Here is a 16472-nt window from a genome sequence, read left to right as displayed (position 1 = left end):
AACCAGGATAAGACCATCAAATGGGCACTGACCAGGATAAGTCCATGATAAAACAAACATTTCCTACCTGCAAAATGGCCTCAAATATGCTATTTATCATGACATACTCCAGTATGGTGTTCTGACTGATGTTATCGGTCACCTGCAGGAAGAACAAATATCATTAAGATTGTAGCTTTGCAATTTCCAGAACAATGCATTGGACAGACCACACAAACAACAAAATAATACTGGCTCCAGGCCCGTTGAGTTTAGTGGTGGATGAATCCCCCTTCGTATTGTATTTAGCAACATCCAGGGGATCATCTAAACATAGTTAAGGCTTCAGAGACTTATTTTAAATAGTATGCAAAAAAAGAATTACAATACACATGTGTCTGTTATAGTTTGATGTAGGACAAATGCGAATCATGTGCATGTAGCAAACCTCTAAACACAAACGAAATTCTGAGCACTCTCCATTTGGAATGTGGGGAAAAAGGACCAGTTAGTAGTAGAGGTTGGATGTAGACAGCCAGAATACATGTGCACCGTCATCAGGCTGCCTAGTCCTACCTCCTATATACTGAGTGTGCTCTATTGCTCTGTCCTTAAACACCAATGGCTGCCCTGTCGGAGCTATCTTAATTCGGAAGATGTGGTGATGCAAAGTAGGTCTCTAGGTATCAGACGTACAGTGAGCAGAGACAGCTGTGGAATTTTCTATGGGGGATGGGGGGCATGCATATTTTATGGAAATAGGACTGAATGGGCGAATGCAGCAAACAACCCCAAACCATTTGAAAGGTCCTTGACACATGTATTTTGTTTTTAAGACTGGGGTCAATGTGGATGTTGTACATCACAATTGAAGTAACAACACAAAATACCTGCACCAGCTAAGCCACCCACCCATGTCAACTGCACACGTCCCAAAAGATATCAAACAGAACCCAACACTGCAACCTCCACCTTACACACCGCAGCCCCAGCCAATGCATCCCCTCGGGACACGCATGCTTCTATGCTCACGACACAGAACACCTAGAAACAATCCTACACGCAGAGGACAGGCCCCCCACCAAAGCAAAAAGAGACTGTGGAAATGGCAGCAGAGCGAGGTACGAATATGCACACTATGCCCCAACCATGGCAGAAGGGATGTGGTTAATGTCGGACATTCTGGGAAATACGTCATGCACAGCAACCCTATAGGATTTCAACTGGAGGATGAGAATGTCTTGGTGATTGTTTTGGGTGAATGGAGTGTGGGGTTGTGAGGCTTACAAGGAGCATGGATTTATCTTATTGCCAAATGCATTTAAAGCAATGATTTAAATACATAGTTTCCGTTTTCATTACAAAAATATCCCTAGTGCAGCAACACACTTAAGCTGCCTTAAAATGGTTATGCATGCTGGTCACGGACTCTATACTTTGTTTCAAAGTGTGAAATATTTCAGAGTGATCCACAGCTTGTGGGACCATTTTCTTTCATGCAAGCTTTCGCATGCGTGTGTGCAGTGTTCCTTAAAGGCCACAAGATGTCAGCGTAGGCTCTTATTACCAGGCGATGAAATGCTTCGCCTCGACTGAAAGAGAAAAGTTCATCTGCACAAGACACTATTTCCTAATTCTTTCGAAATCTGAACTCTCCGATTTTTCTTCTTCCTTCACTTTCAAAGAAAGACTGCCTTTTCGCCCAAACGCAAGCTGCAAACTTACTGTGAAGAATAGGATGCCAACAGGAAATGGTCTTATGTGGAGATGAAAAGCTCAAACGTATTAAAAGAAAGGACTTCAAAATGATAATGCAATGAAATCAATAATCCCGTACTTCCTGGCATTTAAATGGAAGTGCGCTAGAGTAGCGTCTCTACCCTTCCGGCTACTTACATACAAGATGCCTACCCATGGCTTGAGGATTTTGTGCACAAAGACCCAGCAATGACAGACGAGATGGCGCGAAAAACATCCACCACTTCAGCCATAGTAAAAACGGTAAAGACGTCAAACATCCCGACACAAAAGTAACTTCATATCCAATTTCCCTTTCTGAAAAAAACGGCCTTTTGACCACCAGGCTACACCTGACCCAGCACAATGCCACACACACCATGACCATAGATACACAGAGTGCAGAGAGCTCACGCTGCTTTGCTGCTCCAGACAGCCCCGAGCAACAAGCTAGTCCAGATGCTCCTAGGTGCTTGGATGGTCCAGATGGCTAGCAGCTCCTGGCGGCCAGAGCGCTAGTCAGTCCCTATACCATGCACGACTGTTCAATCACTGCTTCACAACATTCAGTAAAGAATGTACAAACTCCTTTTATAGGCCAATACAAAATTTAAAGCAAATGAAGTGGAGAGCCTTTAAGAACAGGCCCAATGGGGAGGTTTTCTCTTTTGGAGGCGAAAGGACGTTTACTCATTTACTTTTTTCAAGAACACATGTAAATAATTATAGCAAACAGATTTGTGAAATAGCAAAATCCCTTTTAAGTCGACGAAACAGAATAATATGGTAATCTTCAGCAATCGTAGGTACTTATTTTGACCTGAAGATCTGGTGAGTTTTGTCAAGGGGTGGAGTGGCCTATAGGGAACTCTGGAGATTTCCCAGTAGGGCCTCTGCACCCTGGGCCTCTTGCGTGGTATTTCCAACACATAGGAAAAGGATTAGATTTGCTGAAAATGGGTAATATGCGGCCACTTTGAACATTATTTCCATTGCCTCTTTTGGTTCCTAGTCCACCCGTGGTTTTGTTGCATTGTGATAAATCCAGAACTTCACTGCATTGCTGCCATTATTTCTTAGGAGATGTAGAGACAGGTTTTATGTCTTTTTAGTTTGAGTCGAGTTTTTCCAATGGCGTTTTATTCCCCATGACAGGGATCGAAATTGCTGGGTGCGATTTACCTCCTGCTTCTAGCCTAGGAGAGTCTGGTTAATTTGCCACCAATAGCTTCTTTTATCTCGATTATCGGAGCAGAGGACAATTTGCACTACAAGGATTAAAACGAAACAGCATAAAAACAACCAGTAGGAACTACCCAATATGTGCTTAAAAGTTTCAATAATTTCATCCAGGGATAACAGTAAAAATAAAGATGATAGCAGAAAAGCATGGATCATCATTAAGGAAAAATACATGTTCTATTTTTTATCTTTTTATTTATTGTGATTCTGGTTACTGGAAGACAGCCATGGTATCAAGAAAGACAGACTCAAAAGGATACGTTTTCAAAACCTTTCTTTCTAAATGTTCCTGGGTTGGTCAGGTGTAATGCCTAACTGGCCCTAACACTGAAGTGATGGTTCCCTTAACTGATGTTTCTAAGGGCCGTTAAAGTTTAGAAGTCCACATAAAAATCTGTCTGTGTCTAAACCTATGCTTGTCCTCACTATTTGACAAGAAAAATGTGTTAGGAAGTCTTTCAAAAGCAAAAGGTGGTGGTTCAACAAAAATTGGAAAACCAGGATTGGTTTCAGGTGGTCTTCTCACCAGGTTGGACAGCTTCAAAAGGATGAGGTCAATTAAAAGGAATTGTTCATAGGACCTTCTCCATAGTCCAAACAATATCAATGTATTTAAAGCATCAGAGTTCCCTTCCCCAAGCTTCAGTTCCTTCAGTAATACAAAATAGTCAAGATTTCACTTTCATAGGCCTCTCAGGGTTCCCTTCCCCATGCTTAGGCCTCTTTCAAATCCAAACACCATTTCATCTCTTGGGTGGGTCAGGATCCCCTGCCCCAAGCTTGGGCCCCTCTTGAGCTTAAAAAGAAAACATGAGTTCAGTTTGTCAAGATGTACCCTTGTTTTTCAAATACAGTTCTCTCAAAGGGTTAGCATCAGAGGCTTTCGAAAATGGCAGGTTATTTTCTCCTCCTAAGTGCGACCACTCCGTACCTTAACCTCTCTCTTGGATTTTCCTGTTCTTGACTTTTCCTTCAGGGGCTTTCTGCGCTCTTCTTGTTCCCCTCTGCTTTCTTGACTTTCCTTCTTGTGCCCACTTGCACTCTCCTTTTCAGGACCACTGGCACCTTCCTTCTTGCTTTCCCATGCACATCTGGACTTTCCCAACCTTTCGGAGCCCACAGCACCTTTTCCACTCTGCCAGGGTCACTTGCACCCTTCTCTCTCTTTTCGGGTCACACGCGCCCTCTTTAATATAGTCCTTTTCCTTTGCGTCTCTTGCACGCCCTTCTTTCCGACTTTCTCTCAATCTTGTACCTTTTCTCAGTCTGCTTTCTTTACTAGTTTCTTTTTCTTTCCTCTTGTCCACTGGGTGCCGCTTCATACATTTTCTTCTGGACGCTCTGCTTCAGTTAGTAGCATGCTCCTAAATCTCTCTCAATCTCCGAAACTCTACGAGACTCACTAGGGCAGCAGCGCGGTGACAAGTACAGGCCTGAGGTCAGGGTCTCACCACCTGCCCCTCAGATAGACTTGGAGGAAGCACAGGTCCCAAGGGAACAAGCAAAGCCGTACCCGCCAACAGCAGCCTGCAAGACACTTCGCTCTGTTTCTCTGGAGACGCAGCTCACTAGCCATGCTGCAGCCCCTCAGAAACACAGGGGCAGCGTCTCGGCACGCCATTCTCCCCAGAGCATTCGATCCTGCTGCTCTCTGCTCCGTGGCTTCTCTGGTTAAAACAACGTCCCTAGCTCAATCATTCAGCTGTGCAGAACCACACATTTTATAGTTAGAACAGTAGTCAAGTGGAGTCAGGTGTGTGTGTGATAATTAGGGAATGCCGGACTCCATCAATGGGACAACTTAAGTTCTTTCTACAGCCAGTTTCCCTTACATTCCCCATGTTATTCCTATGGGAAATCTTCACTACTCCCAGTTGCCTCTTGCTCGTCCCAGTATTTGTTGGGGGTGATAGTACGAGTTTGAAAATGCCCCCTGAAAACTGAGGAAAAGGGTTTTGAGGCAGAATGAGATTGTAGGGAAGATTGCGTTCCCGCCACCCCTCCAGGGAATGGTCTTGGTTCATAAGACAATCTTTTAATCTTGTCTACATAGTGATTATAGGGACAGGAGCCTCGAGGTGAATCCTGACTCGGACAGGCAGAGGATGGAGGGATCTCAATATGGGAACTCTGCCCATGTGTCACTTGAGTCTTCTTTATCCTCTCTGGGTCACAAATGACAGGATAGGAGTCAACATAGCCAATGAAGGCGTCCAGGGTTTCCTTTTCCCCCCTCCTTTGCTCTGTTAGGATACTGCGTCTCACTTAGGGTGTCCCCCTTCAGACAACCCTGTGTTCCTCTACCCAGGTGATCCTCCACGCTCGTCCACCCCCAGGGTTGGGAACCAAGAGTGATGACCATCCCCTGGCCACCTGAATAGAGGCTTTCAGGGTTTGAATGGGAGAACACCCTTAGGTTTCTCACATTACACAGAGGCAACCTTACACATACACAAAAACTCAAACAATCGTCTCACAATACTCACAAAGAAATAAAACAATCTAAAAAGATCCATATGCAAAATAACACATAGTAAAACACAGTTCAATCCTCACAATATAGCAGCAAATAGGTTTTGTAAAGTCACAATATAGTGCAGAATCTATTTGAAGTTCAAAATTCCTTATAAAGTGCATTGTGTAAAGACAATAGAGCAGCAAAGACGAACGTACTAAAATACAGTCAAGAATTAAAACCAATAAAAGGCAAATCGAAATTAGCGAACAATTCATATCATACGACCACTTTATTTTCACCAGACATGCAGCAATTAATCATTTCATGGTAGCTAACGTTAAGAAAGTCTCTTCTCCACTTTCGAGCCGATAAAACATATCCATTGAATTCAAAATCATATTGTTATGAACATATTTGCACAAGCGTTTAAGGCGCAGCTCTTGCAACGAGACACACTCAATTAAAACATGCTCCCTTGTCTGCAACTGACCTGTATCATTACAGATGGGGCAGATACCTACTTCCTCATCCGCATGAATTGCTCTACATTGTTGAATCTCCCTGGTTAGCAAAACGTTCAGTAAGAATCTTAAGAATTGGCCGCACCAATAGGCGTTTGGAAACTTTCTAAAATATGCGGGGAGAGTGCCCCAGGGTTTAACCAGGATCGACAGGCTTTTGCAGAGTTTATAAAACCTAGTCTTTTCAATAGTTCCACGCCAATCGGTTTCCCAGAGTCTTGTTTTTAACCAGATTCAACTTGCAAATACCTTTATTTTACTTAGTGAACATTTGTATGCGCCTATACGCAAGTTTACAAGTGTTTCCAGGCGCCACAAAACAAGATTGGCGATGGGGATCAGGGGATTAAGAGAATCATGAACAAAAAAAAAAATAAACAAAGACATGTTATATTGGTCTTGTGACAATCGTACTGTGCAAGTGCTTGAGAAGGTGGTAAGTGCAAGGGGTAAGGGGGTAGAGGGAGAATTGCAGGAGTGGGGTGCCCACATGAAAGGGGGCAGGAAAGTACTGGGCAGACCAAAGTGGTAAGTGCCAGGGGAAGAAGGGAAAGGGAGGATGAAGGTGGTGGGCAGGGTGGACCAAGATGGGTTATTCCAGGAAAGGGAACCCGAGGGCAAGTGCTGGCAAAGGATGCAGGGTGGACTGGTCGGGGTGGGTCTGGCCTCTGTATGACTTTGAAGGGAACAGTCCCATTCCCCAGATGTAGTGGCAGAGGGAGAGTTAGCAAGAAAGGGGGAGAGAGAGGAAAAAGGGAAAGTCTTGAGAAGTTTCCAGAACTTTAGAAGATCCGGCCCAAGGCGGAGGGAGAAGGGAGGCAGTTCCAGAGGGAGGAGCCAGCTGAGGAAAGGAATCTAGCTCCCACTCTCTGCTTGGAGAAACGTGGGACTTGCAGAGAGTTGGAGCCAGAGGACTGAAGAACTGTGGCTGTGAGGTATTTAGGAAAGGTGGATGTAAAGAGGCCCCAGGTCCCAGACGGCCTTGTGGATGATGCAAAGGGTCTCGAATTTGATCCTTGCAGTCACCGGAAGCCAGTGGAGAGGTTTTAGGGCTGGAGAGATACGGTCCGTGTGCTTGAGGCCAAGGATAAATCTTGCAGTCCTATTCTGGATTAGTTGGAGGGGGTGAGGGGAGGAAAGAGGCAGATTGAGGAAGAGGCTCTTGCAGTAGGCAAACCTAGAGAGAACCAGGGCTCTGGAGACGTTGAGCTTCTGGGGCAAGGTGAGGAAAGATAGAATGCCCCTGAGAAGGTGGGGCTGAAGGCTGGACTTCTTGGCAAGGTCCGTGATTTGTGGCGAGAAGGAGATGCTAGGCCATAAAGACCGCATATGGAAACTAAGGCACAATAACCATACACTATAGTGACACGTCAGACACGAGGTTCGATTTCCAAACAAGTCTGGTTTATTTCAAAGTATTCTCAGTCGGCCGACTAGGTCTCAACGCCTCACAACGTGCGTTCCTAGACCTCGTGAGATGCAAGAGAGCGAGCAACACTCAAGCAGTAATATATATATACATTACATATAATCTTTACGAAGGCAATTCGATCCGCCTACAAACATGTCATTCAGGCTAGGGTTCGTTGATTGACAATCATGACACGTTATGACAAGTCTTCATTCAGTCTAAACATAGTTATTCTAGCAAAGGCAGCAGAGACAGCTTTCTGTTATGGGGAACATAGAGCTCTTAGCTCGGCAAAGATATCATGTTCTTAGCAGAGAAACATTTCTTAGTACATTATCTGTGTGTCTCGGTTCATGAGCTAAGGGTCAGACAGTTCTGAAGCAGAAAATACCACTCTCCGTGAAGGAGCACCGCTAGGGGAATATAATGCATGGTTTAACTGCCTTTTACTACAGCGTTTGCAAGGCAGGCCGGCACCTGGACTACTGATTAGATGTGACTTCTGCTCAGCTTCAAGGACTTAGAGAGAGAGAAAAACAATGTATTTCTGCATAGTTTGACATTCCTGTCTGTGTTAGTATTTCAGCATTCAGGCCGTGGCCTCGCACTGTGTGTGAGTTCGAAGCATAGAATACATTTGCAAAGCGTTTTGACAGAAAGGAAAAAAGCAAATGGCCGGCATTATAGAAAATGGATGATCGCGATGTTTGTCACATGATGCGATTGGTTTCTGGCCAACATGCTATGCATACTATAGGGTAGTTTCTGGTCTAACAAACCCTCCTTTTGGCCTTAAGCCAAGAGCATCATTCATACATCGAGTCTTCATCGGACCACGTGTCCGATTCCGAACTACCCATACTGCTGTAATTGTCATCAGAAATATTAATTGCCATAAATTCTTTAATTATTTCATTTTCGTGTTGTGCACCTTCACTTATCCTGCGAGGAGGTTTCGTTTTGATCGCATGTACACACTCATTTGTAATTTGGGAGCAGAGGACTGGCAGGCATTGTATGCAACAACAGCAGAACATGAGGATTCCAAATATCATAACCAAAATTGCAATTAGTTTCCATCCCCATGATCGCAGCAGTTCCCAAAACCATGAATTTATATTCAGACTCCAACCACCTGTAGGAATATGAATTTCAGAACTCAGGACATGCAATTTTTTGATTGCTTCAAATATCATGGGGGAGGAGTCACTTACGAATACACAGCACGCCGACCCCACCAATTTGCATACGCCTCCACGATCAGCCAAAATTATATCAAGCATCATTCTATTTTGAAGTGCAACTAACCTGATTGCTTTTTGTTCCAGTGTCATATTATAGAGTATATCTGTGGTTCCAGTTATCGTTTTTTCAAACACCCTGCACAGTTTCCTTATATTCCATGAATTTATTGCTTGCCCCCCAAATGGTATAAATGACTTCGCTATATCCCCTATGATCTGTCCTGCGGTATCATCTCGTCGTGGCCGAGATCTAGATAGCTTTGATATTTAAGAAGTTTTGGAAAGAAATACACCAGGTAAAAGTATACCTAAATAACAGGTCCCTTCCCAAGTTCTAGGTAACCATGGATAGGCCTGATTTCCAAATACAAAATAGACAGAACCTCCTATATATAATAGTTTTTCTTCTTGCTCAAGTACAGCAATATTCATGCATCTAGTAAAGGTTCCCACCGGGTGGGAACCCTTTTTTCCGTAAGCAAAATGGGACAGAACGTGGACTGTTATTAATAATATATGAGGGAGGAACAGCATCTTTGTTTCCTACTGGAGCTATTTTAAAAGTGATTAAGAACTTGTAAGGCCTAGAGAGCCTATCTACTGGACTTGTTGTTACCACGTTTATTTTGCTCCCGCTTGTGAATACGGAACAACCTAACGGTTCCAATACTCATTTTTAAAATTCATTTATGTTTGTTCCATCAAACTGACCAGTAACACTATCATTCCATTTTCCGTAAAATAGCGCTCTTAATGATGCATAACAAGCGGTATTAAGTGGCAAAGGATGTACATACCAACCCATTCTTCTTTCCCCGTGTTAGGGTAAATGGGAACAGACCCAACAGTTGGACCTATTCAAGATAGCATGGGTCATATTCATAATCGGTAACAGTGTATTATTGTCATAACCTTTTCTATGTTTCACTTCTCGTGAAGGGAGAGTATAAGAGAGCACATGTACTGGGCTGCTCATAGTAGGAGCATTGGTAGCAATCAAAAGAGTTCAAAGAATGCACAGTTTCTAGATACCAAAATATTGGGACCAGCGTAATCAAAATGCAAAGCGGTATCATAATCATTAGCATATTATTCTTTCTGAACCAAGTCTTTCAAGGAGCAGGCTTAGTCTCTATTTCTATATCAACAGCATTGGTGCAGGAGGGAGCAGGAGCGAATATAGGCATTGTCTTGCAATGTTAATTTCAGGACAAGTTTTCAGTGTTCGTCGGGGAAAGTTCTAAACAGCAACCCACATTAGCAGCAAAGCGTTCAGGCCAGTTCAGGCTAGCCTGCTTAACAAATGACAGCAAGCTGAGGTGAATTCGCACAGAGCTCCAAAAAGGCAGGAGCAAGTATCAATTCGATAGTGTCGGTAACAATGGCCCCCGCTTGTTCGTGCAGGTTGCAACGGTCCTTCACTTTTCAATGGTAGCACTGGGAAACCGCATGTCAGAGCTTTCAATTTGTTCCAGCTTGATACAGCTCATACACTCCTTTTCCCTAGGCCTCTGTTCCCACTTCATCCATGCTGGGAGCAAAGGCAAAGCAAAACACTGATCACTTACAATTTTGTGAACGTAGATTGTACCTCACAGCTCCGGGTACAGTATGATCGATGAACAATGCACTCTCATTTCCAGATGCAGGATCAGTGCCAGTTTGCGATGCAATACATGATGATGAGGCAACGGTCGGGCAAGGTTGGGGCACCTTTGGCCTTTCGATCTTTGTTGCAATCTCCCTAGGCCCTTTCTCGGGCTTAAGAAGCACTTCTGGCAGAGAACTGGCGATGATATCTGTGATCAAGTGCAACTGTATTTCTTTTGACGTCAGGATCAAGTTCCTTCTCATGTGGCAAAGAAAACTGAACTCTTTTTGTGTGTGTTGCGTGGATCAAGTGTCTGTGTCCATCCACTCGGACTGCAGTCTGTAAAACCTGGAAGGGCCCCTTGCATCGTGGTGCGAGTGAAGACTTTCTTTCAAAATTCTTAATTAACGTTCAGTCCCCAGATTTCAGACAATGTCCTGGGCCGGTATATCTGACAGGAAGAGCCTCCTGCACCTGCTGATGAATTAAACGCAAGTTTTGAGTCAACTGTTTGAAATAATTTATAAAGCAACGGGTTTTCTATATCCCTCAGTCGTTTCGGCTGTGGAGCATTCCAAACATTCGCTACTCTCCCCATCACGATTTCGTAAGGGGAGAGAGCGGTCCTCGTCTGTACAGCTGTTCTCATGCATAGCAAAGCTAGTGGCAATGCATCGGGCCATTTCAAGTTGCTCCCCGCACAGATTTTACTTATTTTATTTTTCAAGATACCGTTCTGACTTTCCACCAAACCGGCACTCATCGGCTGTCTGGCCGAATGGAATCGTTTATCAATCTGGAGGCCTGCACAGATTTGCAATATCACGGCCGCCATAAAGTGCGCGCCGTTATCTGACCATATGACTCGGGGTAGGCCAAAACGGGAAAAGTACTCTTTTAGCATGACTTTAGCTGTGGACATAGATGTACAATCTTCCAGGGGATAGGCCTCTACCCATTTATTGAATGCGCAGACCGGCACGAGAACATACTTATAGTTCTGGCACCTTTGCATTTCTATGAAATCAAAATGGATGACTTCAAATGGCATAGAAGGGGGGCCAAAACTTCCTACTGGCGTTGCTGTTGCTGTTCCAATGTTGCGTTGTAAACAAGTCATACAATTTTGAACCAATCTTTCAGCAGTTTTTCTAATGTGTGGATTCTGCCATACAGAATCTAGATGTTGAATCATTTTCCTAGCACATATGTGTGTTGGACAGTGGGCCATGGTGACCATTGCCATCACATAGGCATTTGGCAACATCCATCTGTTATTTTGTTTGTCCAACCAACAACCTTCAGAATCTAATTCTGCTGTAACCTCAGACCAGTTTTTTATTTCATCTGCAGTGGCTTCGGCTTGCATTTCCTTAAAGGTGGCAATTCCATTCTCTATCATGCAGGGTACTTCTTTTATTTTTTCGACATACATGTTTGTGTGTAAATCAGTGGCAGTTTGTTTCGCAATTCTGTCTGCAAATGAGTTTCCCTTTCCAACGTTAGATTTACTTTTTTATGTGCTTCACATTTCATTATTGCCAATCGTTTGGGAAGTGCAAGTGCTGACAACAGTCTCACTATCAAAGTGGCATGTTGGATTTTGGTTTAGTGGGATGTGAGGAAACCTCTTTCAGCCCATAATCGACCAAAATTGTGTACCACCCCAAAGGCATACTGACTGTCAATGTTTATGTTTACATTGTGGTTTGCAGAAATTTCACATGCTCTTGTTAACGCTATTATCTTTGCAGCTTGTGCGGAGTTATATGGGATTCTTTTGTTTCTACAATACTTTTCAGTGTAGTGATGGCATAAGCAGCAGTTGATGTACCATCGGGTAATTTAAAACAAGAAACGTCACAGAACAGTTCTCTATCCTGCTCTTTCTGTGGGGTATCAGTAAGATAAATTCTTCCTTTTGTCTCTTGTTCAGTAGCCATTAAACAATCATGGGGGAATTGTTTTTGACCCCCTTTTTCATTTGGAGGGGGCATTAACTCGGCCGGATTTAAAGCGCAACACCTCATAATTTGGATATGTGGTGCAAATAGAACTTTTTCATACCTTGTTAATCTAGCTGATGTAAGGTGTTGCGTCTGCGTTCTATTTAAAAGAACGTCCATTGAATGGGGTACCATGACGGTTAAAGCGTGACCTAAAACCATCCCTTCAGTTTGTTTTACTGACGCAGCGGCTGCAGCAAAGCTCGAAAGGAGCGCGGCAAAGCATATGTAATAGGATCCAACGTGGAAGAGAAGTAACCGCATGGTCTATTTCAACCCTCCTTGTTCCAGAGTCAAAACAGCCAAAGCACATCCATTATTTTCATGCACAAATAACTTAAAACTCTTTTCATAGTTTGGCATGCCCGAAACTGGAGCCGAACATAATGCAGCTTTGAGCAGGTCAAATTCTTCTTGACATTCCATGATCCATGGCAAAGTTAAAGTAACATCTATCCTTGTCAATGCCACTATTGGTTTCACAATCATACAAAAAATAGCAATCCACTGCCTACAATATGAAGCCATGGCAATTAAAGCCCTGACTTCTTTCTGCGTATTTGGAATAGGCATATCAGAGATGCTTTCTATTCTTTCTGGTGTCAATTTTCTTCCCTCCTTCGAAAGGAGGTAGCCCAAGTAGGCCACTTCCTTTTTACAATACTGGAATTTCTTTAGCGAAGCTTCGTGTCCATGTGCTGCTAATTGTGTCAATAGTGCAACTGTACTCTCTTTACAGATTTCTTCTGTGTCTGCTGCTATCAATAAATCGTCTATATACTGTAGTAAAACACAGCCTGTTGGTAGTTCCAGCATATCAAGTTGTTCTTTTAAAGCTCTACTGTAAATACTCAGACTCTCAGTGTAGCCCTGAATGTAAATGAACGTCCTCCTAGAGTAAAAGCAAATAAATATTTGCTATCTGAATGCACTGGGATACTAAAAAACCATTTCTTCAAATCTACAACACTAAAATACGATGCTGAAGCTGGAATCGTAGTCAAAATCGTAGTCACATCTGGGATTAATGGAAATTGCGCATCAACAACTTTATTCACTCCGTGCAAAACAATTATAAAATGGTACGGTATGTCATTACCTCCTTTCTTGTAAACCAGAAGAATCGGACTATTGCAAGTACTACCAGAAGTTTCTTCAATTACGTTCCTTTTAATCAAATCTGATCCAATGCATTTCAATGCTTTCTCTCCTTCGGCCAAAATTCGATATTGCGGAATACGCGGCAATGTAATACCTTCTTTCAAAACAATTTTCACTGGCTCTACTTTTAAACAACCAACATCATTATCGTTCACTGCCCATATACAAGCCGGTACTTTACTCAATTCAGTCGGTAATGGCTTAGATAAAAATTGCGATACAGGAGTCTTTTGTGGCGATATTGTCAAATACACTCCATCAGGAGAACAATAAATGACCGCATTCAGTTTCTTCAACAAATGTAATCCTAACAAATTTTCGCTGCAATTTTTCATCAAAGGAAATGGGAAAGATTCAGTGAATGGACCTAGTGTTATAGGTACTGGTTGTGACACTGGACCAATTACTGGTGTACCCGAGAACCCTACTGACAAATGTGTATGCCCCGACAGTGGTATATCTGGAACCCGCTGATGGTCAATCGAACATTTTTGTGCACCTGTGTCCACTAAAAAAATGTGCTCCCTATTCCCAACCTTCATTTCTACGTAGGGCCCTTTCTGGTCTACAGGAATAGATACTGGTTCCAACACCTGTCTCGGGCTGTCCTAGTAGAACAGTACATCGTCAGATGTAAAATCGCCAGAGTAATATGCATTGGACTGATTGTCAAAAATATTCCCCTCACTTGTACTGTTTCGCTGTTGGTTCCGATTCTGGTTCGGATTACCCTGGTTATTCTGAAATTGTGGCGCTCTTTGGTTTCTATTCTGTCCTTGTATTCCCGGGCGACCTCTATTCTGTCTTCTCGGTAAAGTCCCATTTCGATTCCGTATATGCGGGCACTGTGCTCGACAATGGCCTTCTTGTCTACAATATGCACATTGATTAATCCCTATTGGACCACCTTGCATGTTGGACGCTAATGAAAATTACCTCTATTATTGTTTGCTACATGCTGCAACAATACTGTTGTTTTCAGGTTCGCTTTGTCCCTCAGTTCCTTGTCCTTTTCTGAATTTACTCTGTTTTCATAATACTGGGCCATATGTAATACTTCACTTTGTGTTTTTGCTTGCCAAGCACTTTCAGATGTCATTATTAAACTTAGCAATTCTCGCACACATTTATCAACAAACAATCTTTACCCGGGTTCAGTACTCAAGTCTTGACCACTAAAATCTGCAAATACTTCTTCAAATTGATTAAAACAACCAGTTGCTCCTTCCTCTTTGCCCTGTAAACAAGCAGTCAATTTATTCAAACTATTCTCTTTTCGGGTACCAAAGTTTTCAATTTCTCTACTATTCGCGATGGTAAAGCCAACATAAGTTGCAGTGGCTTCTCTCCAGCCTTTCTCTCACTATCAATTCTAGTCAAATTCTCCCGTGTATCACCTAATATCGGCGAGTCACTTATATTTCGAACCTGTTTCCATATGTCTACAGGAAGAATCACGGGAAACAATCAATCAATGTCACTCAATGTAAAAACAGATGAATTCAAAACGGATTACATTTCTTTGTAAAATCCTGACAGGTTCTTCCTAATATCAGGGATTGTCTGCTTTATAGTATTTACCTCTAGACTCGAATAATGGGCTTCTATCGTTCGCGCTGGAGTTCCTCCAGAGGCAGAAACTTCTACCTTCGGGACAAGCGTGGGAGGCACTTCCCTCATGGGTAATTGCAAACTAGGCGATTCTACATTTGTTCATCTATTAAGCAACAAAGCTAAAATAAAGAGAAAAAGCAGTCATTCCAGTTTCAGGCGAAAATGCTCTTTTGTAAATTGTCAACATACCTTATTCTTCATACATTCATCCTGTAAGTACTCTACTGTAACCTGTAATACCTTTCTCTGCATTTCTGGTGTATTCTGACTAAACATATCATGCACTTCCATTGGAGAAATGGCGGCATCTGTAATCCATCTAAGCGCATCTCGCGTACAAATTCTCATCTCTTCACTAACAGATTTCAACAGCGGCAAGCACCGTTGCTGGACATACGACATATGCGGTTTATCTTTTTTCAATAATTCTTTATGCAATTGATCAAGTTCTTGCTTAAACACAAATATTCGGCCTACATGTTCTCGAACTTTCGTCGCATTATGTTGCAAAGTTGAAAGGACAACCAAATCACGCAACTCTTGCGGTACCACTCGATCGGTCAAATCACTCCACATTTTCACAAGATAATTCCCCATGCATTCTAAGAATATCTGCTGTTCACCAAGGCCTCTATGGTCAGATATGGAACTTTGCACAGCTGCTTCATCGCCACCATCAATATACGTTTCTGCCCAATCTCTCAGTTCTTCTTTCCTTACTTTACTAATCGTACTATAAGTCAGTCTAATCCTTTGTTGCGCAGGCCCCATCTCTGTAGAACTGCCTACTAAAGCGGCTAACTCATGCTCTGAAGGCGGTGGAGGGAATGATGTCACAGGCACAGTTGGAGAGGAACTGTTTACTGCTGGTACAGATGGAAAAACAGGAATGTGAGGTAGACAAGGAGGAGGTGCAACTGGGTCAGTACTTTGATGTTCATTTCTTCGCTCATTCAATATTTTGTTTATTAGTTCATCTGATGTATGCAAATCTTGCCGAGGATATATTTTCTGTACATCTAATTGGAAAGCCCTGTCCATATTCCTAATGGCTTCTGTCTGTTGATGCTGATCATGCTCTAGCGCTTTCTCTACAATCGTTTTATGTCTGCGCGCATGTTTCTCTCTACTTCTCAAGCAGAGATTAGCTTCCTTCCTCCAGTCTCTCAACGTCGAACGCTGCTGGTTGGGCCTTTTTGCATAGCAATACTGATTCTAAGTGTTCTATATGTGCTATTTCAAAGCTCCCATTATTAGGCCACTGAAGGTCTGATACACGTCTGGTCTGCCTATGCCAAATCGCATTAAACACTATTGCCCCTATACAGTACTTGATATACATTTCATATGCCGGCGACCCCTCGGGTGGTGCGACGTGGCCAGTTTCCAAAGATTGTCTGCCGCAGTGAAAAAACCTCACTAAACAGGAAGACAATTTCCCAGACATGGTCAATTCTTACCCTGGGCGTTTGATCTTGTAACAGCAACTCTCAAACAATATCAGGACG

General features: G+C 42.9%; 1 protein-coding gene across 2 annotated transcripts in view; it reads right to left on the bottom strand.

The window, feature by feature from the left end:
- ARMH3 (armadillo like helical domain containing 3) overlaps positions 1 to 16472 on the bottom strand; it is a 1518639-nt gene that overhangs the window by 1170798 nt on the left and 331369 nt on the right. The window contains exon 7 of one of the 2 annotated variants that reach the window (XM_069611618.1): positions 68 to 142. The exons of the other annotated variant lie outside the window; for it this stretch is intronic. Within the exon in view, the coding sequence (XP_069467719.1) occupies positions 68 to 142 (75 nt within the window). The remainder of the gene's footprint in view (positions 1 to 67; positions 143 to 16472) is intronic. 2 annotated transcript variants of the gene reach the window in all.

The sequence above is a fragment of the Ambystoma mexicanum genome, chromosome 8, assembly GCF_040938575.1.
Source record: "Ambystoma mexicanum isolate Mex_15411 chromosome 8, UKY_AmexF1_1, whole genome shotgun sequence".
In the NCBI taxonomy this organism is placed as follows: domain Eukaryota; kingdom Metazoa; phylum Chordata; class Amphibia; order Caudata; family Ambystomatidae; genus Ambystoma; species Ambystoma mexicanum.
This window is presented reverse-complemented; position numbering and strand designations above follow the sequence as displayed.